Raw genomic sequence first — 5,607 nt, 5'->3', positions numbered from 1 at the left:
TGCCGTGAAAAGCCTGTTCGGGATGAGCTTCCCGGGCTCCGTTTTTCCTGCGCGCGCAGTGCCCCTAGCTGTGTTCTTTGCCTATCTACGCAGTCACTGACACTGGGTTCCGGCCTCGTCCCCCGGCGAAGTACAGTTTGTGTCTATTATCTCCTGCTCTTTTATCCACTGACGTAGCTGCAATGAAGTGACGCTTGTGTCGCTTCCTGAGCGTTTGTGTGTGCTCTCTGTGTACTGAGTCACCGATACATTTCGGTGCTTTGGGTCCCGCAGCTCGATGTGTGCTGGTTGAACTGGGGCAGTGCCCGAGGGCTCTGTGTGTGTGAGGTCGTTCCCATGCACTCGGTGTTGTCAGAGTGTTTGTTTAGCGCTGGTTTTAGGGTCCTTTAATGAACATCCCTCCGTTGTTTGAGGCTGAAGTTGTGCCATAAGGGTCCAGTGGCTGTGCGGAAGCTGCTGCAATTCTTCTATTATCACTTTCATTCTGCAGCAGTCGTTCTGATTTTACCTCACTTCCAAAGTCACATCTCAAGCGACCTTGCCAGTATTTTGTTTTCTCTCCCTCAGTTGTTTCTCTAGCTAACATTTTCCATTGCACCTGTAGGAGGTTCTTGCTCTATGAGTCACTTAAGTTCAAAGTTTGAAGTGCATCCTCCTCACTCATTGTTTCAGTGCTCTGCAACAGGCACTGGTTCAGTCTTAAAATACTTAGTGATAAGTAGAGCCTGCAGGAATGTCTGAGCCTGTCAGAATCCTGCTTGCATCAAGCCTGGAAGCAGATTGCTATGTAAGCACTGTGCTGCCCTTAATCTAAGGTAGTCTGAGCGTGAGGGTGTGTTTGCTCAAGGTGTGGTGTGTCCCTGACCAAAGCAGTGTCTGCGATGTGCTGTGTGAACTACTATTTCAAGGGAGTATCAGTCAGACTCTGTTTGCTGTGTTTTAATGTGTTATTAAACATGTCTGGTGTTTGCAAGGGATGGCACCATCTCTTGTTCTAGTCTGAGTGTCAGGGGAGCAGCCTGTGGCACTAGACCATGTGGGTACAGACCAGTTCCTTCTTGGCCAGTCCAGCTGGTTCTCTCACTGCACTCTGAGATCAGTTGGGATGTATGGCTCGAAGAGCTTTCCTGCAGCAAGTTCGCTGCAGGATGTGTAGCTGTTCCCATGTGCTCCAGGGCTGCTGTGTGAGACTGCTGTCAGTCAAGGCTGCTGGTGGTGGTCTGTTGGGTATGGGCTAGCAGAAGAGTCTTGCAGAGAGAAAAATACAGCTTGTGTATGTACTTGATGCGAAAATGTGCAGGATTCTCAAGGACTTGGTACTCAGCATGGGGAAACAACCCCTTCATTTATGGCTCTTTGGATACTGTTTGTTTTGCTCTGTTAGTGTAGAATGCAAAGTAACTGCTCAGCTTTATTCTCTGAATTTTGAGAGGCTGAGAAAAGGCTGATCATCTGTGTGAGCTGTCTTCAGGTGCCTGTTAATGCAAAGGGCAGTGTTTGCAGGTTGTTGGCCTTAGCCTTCCTGTTTTGCAGTATTTGCCATGACTGAGCTTAACCCTGAGCTTGTCCTCTCAGAGTGGGAAGGTTATTGTTGTTTATTTTGGAGTAAATATTAACTAGGGGAGGTGCAATATGGTAGACACTAATTTATTCTTTTCATTTGGGAAAGCTAGTGAAGGTTGGAGCAAGGCAGTGGGGAGAGTGGTTCAGCTCCAGAGGAATGGATTCCGTAAACCAGTGTTTCTTTCAGCTGAGGAACTGAAGGGAGGGGTGGAAGGGTTGTCCTATTTTCCCAGTTAACAATCATGGTTAACTGAGGGTGTCTGTAGACCTGTCTCATTGTTGGTTTGTGTTCTTTTCTTCCTTACAGGTTAAGGTTTCGTTTGACCTGGAGAACATTCAGATCAAATACATTGATGAGGATAATGATGAGGTAAAATACCTTTCTACCTCGTCATAATTTGTAGTGGGTCTTTCAGGAGTGTGTGATATACAGATCGGGGGGACTTGGTCTGTCCCTTTGACAAAATAGCTCTTAGTCCTGTGGTTTTATGCTTAGTGCAGCAGACGTATGTTAAAAGTGCTTTTGTAGAAGCTACTGCCTTTCTTTCTTCCATCCCACCGAAACAGCCAGTGGTTCTGTGTGCTCTGAGGGAGGGATGTTTTTTTCTCTTTATGAGAATAAGGTGGTTGTGACTGTGTTTGCAGCTGTGCTGAAGCCCTGTCTCTGCACTCCTTCCTCTGACAAATATAGGTCCCCTGTCATTGGCACATATTTGCTTCGGTGATCTGGTGTACCCAAATCCTCTGCTTGCTTTATGCAACTGCTGTAATCTCCAATCAGATTACTGACTCAGAAACCAAATTGGTTACTTCTAGTTGTCCTTGTTGAGTAATTTCCTGCTTGACATAGCCTCACCCTCTCATATTCTTACTGTTCATCTGGAGATTCAGAGGAGAATGTAGCTCTTAGACAGGAGGGACCCTTTGCCAACCCTGTGTTCCACTGATTGGGTTATAGCTCTGCTAAACTGCAGAGATGGGGACCCTTGTTCTTTTTTTTTTCCCTAAGGAGAAATGTCAAGATGCTTCCAGCAGCATATCAGGGAAAGATTCTCCCCTTACTTTCTAGCCTGTGTCTTACATAAATGTATAGATGCATCTGTGAAAGATGTTTTTGTTAGAGCAGGTGTTGTTCAAATCATGCAGTGCTGTAGGGATTAAATAGCTTCTTGTATTATAGCTTCTCTGTGCAGTTGTTATGAGTATCTGTAGAAGATGCGCTTATGAAACACTTACTGCTCTGCTGTGGGGCATTGAAAGCAGCTGTGTGCACTGAGCTGGGCAGTAGGAGGAGAGCAGGCTGGTGTTGTGCCAGCCGTGCAGAGACCTTGCTGTGTCAGCCCAGGGCCAAACACCACGACCTCGGGTAATGGTTAAACGTGGCAGCAGTGACACAGATCTGGAGGAGTGGTGTTTGGGAAACTGAGTAAGAGTACATTTATTCTGAACACGTGTTAGTTCTGAGAGAATTGCAGAGATGTGTCAATGGTTCTCACTTGCTGTCATTCTCTTTGCAGGTCTCCGTGAATAGCAAAGGTGAGCTGCTGCTTTACTGAAGTGAAACCAGAAAACAGACCCCAACTTGTGCTCATGGGCTTTTGAGAAGCAGTTGACAATGCTTGCTTTTTGATTTTTGTACTTTGTGTATGATTGGGCATCAAATCCTTCCCAAAGGAAGGAGCTTTGATCCACAGGACCAAATTGGAAGTTACTAAATCAATGGAATGTGGTAGCTCTGACCTGTGAGAATGTGGGCTTGTTGCTGCAGGTGCAAGTTCTTTCAGTAGCACTACTTTAGAAGAAGTTAAAGAAGGTATGGGAGACCCTTTGTGGTGTCAGGGTCCTTAAATACTGTGTGGTAAAATTACATCTGTTGTCTGACATGGGGAAAATTCACATTTCTTTCTCTTTTCCTTTAGAGGAATATGAAGAAGCTTTGAAGGTAAATGCTCTTTTTACTTTTTTCAATATATTTAGCCTTCTCTGATTAAAGTTGATGTAGCTGAGAACAAAACAGCATCACCTGCCCCATGGGAATCAGAATACCTCAGTTTTCTAGCTTTGGACAATAGCTTGAATGCCTTGCTACATTTTTTTTTCCATCCATCTTGATTTGTATGAATCAGTTGAATAGGCAGCTGTGATTCAGGATCCTGAGCAGCAGTTGGTTGGTTAAGGGACTTTCTCAAACCCTTTGACAGTAATCTCATGCTTGGAGATTTTGGGCTCTCGTGGATCCCTGCAAAAATCTTGGCATGCAGACTCTACTGCCAGAGGATAACACTAGAACTTTCATTAGTGTCAAGGCTTTATGAGCAGTTGATTTTACTTAAACACCATAAGAATTGCATTCCTTTACAATTCAGCCGTACATTGTTACTGCTTCGGGAACTTTTTGGTCATTGTCTGAATTTCAAATCTGATAATAATTTCATCATCATAATAAGTTCATGGACAGAGATTCTATTGTTTATTGGCTTATGTGAACACTACTGTGGGTTGAAAAGCTCCTGTAGGATATCTTAATGATTATCTTTTGGCTTCTAGTAACCTTTTAAATAAGCATACTGGTAACCTTTAAGAAATAGAACATCAGCTGATTCCACCTTGGCACTTCACTCAGCTTTTGTCTGTTAGTCTTTCCCCAACCTCTCCAACATAGTGTGGTGCTGCATTTTTACAGGTTTTGTGTTCTGGTTGTATGTGGAGTAAATGTGGTGTATGCATGTCCTGTTTATTCAGATTGCAGTCAGACAAGGAAATCAACTTCAGATGAATGCCTATGAAAAAAGCTCTTCTTGTGCTTTGTCACTACCTGAAAACACTGTGGCAGAAAAGCTGGTGCTTCTTAAAGATGAGAAGAAACCTCCTTTGCATTACTCCACGCTAGCTCAGGGGTTAGAGGAAGACTTAAGAAGTGACAAGGAGCTGACCATTCAGGTAGGAGGCAGAGCTGCATAATGTATGCATTAAAAGGAAGAATTAGGAAGTGTAATTCTCTTTGTGGACTGATTGTCCTCTTTACCTGTACATAAAAACTGAGCTCAGAAGTTGGTCTCCATTTGCAGCTACTGCCCCCACTGAGGCTCACCAAATAGCTTGAATGTCTTCAGGAGGATATTTTGATGCTGCCTTTAGAAATCCAGGTGCTTTCCTGTTGACCATCCCTAAGGATTTTGACGAACAAAGCAATTGGTCTCCAGAAGGCCTGATGGCCATCTAGTAACTTCTGCTTGCCTTGACTTTGGCTTTGGTGTGTAATTACACTCAAATGCTAATGAGGCAGAAATCTTTCAGGAAGATGTCGGTGGCCTACCTGGTGGGGCTTCTCCACTGTTTTCTGAAGAACTTGGAAATATTTTATTTTATAAAGATGCTTAAGAGCTATTTCAGTACTAAACTTGCTATGCTGAGGGTTATTTGTTTTTAGGTTTTTAAGCATTGCATACTTACGTCTTATTTTTGTGTCGTTTGCTTTTTTCCCAGCAAAAGTTAAATCAGACTATAACAGGAAGAATAAATGAAAATCCTCCGGAATGGTTTACAAGCTACTTGGAAACGGTAAGTTTATTGTCATGTGGGTATTGGTATTCCTACAGAAATGTAGAAGAAGTTGTGAGTGGAAGAGATCCTTGTGCCTAAGTTCAGACACTTGCTGTCAGCACTTGTGACCTGGATCTTAGTTCTGTAAACACGTGATTTTTTAACTTGTCTGAGCTGGTATTTTCTGAAATAAAAATCCTCTTTGAGGAATGTGATACTTGTTTAATTTCACCTAGAATGTGCTGAGGGTATGGGAAGTGGATTCTGAACTGCTTTATGACTTATGGATTGGGGGACTCGGGACAATGTAGTCCAACTTTTGAAGCTGCGTAGGTGGGTCTCATCTGTGACTACCTTAATTTCTTTTCAGTTCAGGGAACAAGTAGTCAAGGAGACTGTTGAGAAGTTGGAGCAGAAGCTGTATGAGAAGCTTGTTCACCACAATCAGCCTCCAGATTTTTCTGAGAGCTCAACCCCAGCAGCAGCTCCGCGTTCGGAGAG

The 5,607-nt window shown here is 43.7% G+C and overlaps 1 protein-coding gene across 1 annotated transcript in view; it reads left to right on the top strand.

Annotated features, from left to right (window-relative positions):
* The first annotated feature begins 1,876 nt into the window (after positions 1-1,876).
* NBR1 (neighbor of BRCA1 gene 1) overlaps positions 1,877-5,607 on the top strand; it is a 14,187-nt gene continuing 10,456 nt past the window's right edge. The window contains 7 exon segments of the mRNA XM_009080865.1: positions 1,877-1,933; positions 3,081-3,099; positions 3,483-3,505; positions 4,306-4,503; positions 5,050-5,124; positions 5,477-5,603; positions 5,606-5,607. The exon segment at positions 5,606-5,607 is cut by the window's right edge and continues 77 nt beyond it. Of these exon segments, the coding sequence (XP_009079113.1) occupies positions 4,336-4,503; positions 5,050-5,124; positions 5,477-5,603; positions 5,606-5,607 (372 nt within the window). The 5' untranslated portion in view covers positions 1,877-1,933; positions 3,081-3,099; positions 3,483-3,505; positions 4,306-4,335.

The sequence above is a fragment of the Acanthisitta chloris genome, unplaced genomic scaffold, assembly GCF_000695815.1.
Source record: "Acanthisitta chloris isolate BGI_N310 unplaced genomic scaffold, ASM69581v1 scaffold29748, whole genome shotgun sequence".
Lineage (NCBI taxonomy): Eukaryota > Metazoa > Chordata > Aves > Passeriformes > Acanthisittidae > Acanthisitta > Acanthisitta chloris.
This window is presented reverse-complemented; position numbering and strand designations above follow the sequence as displayed.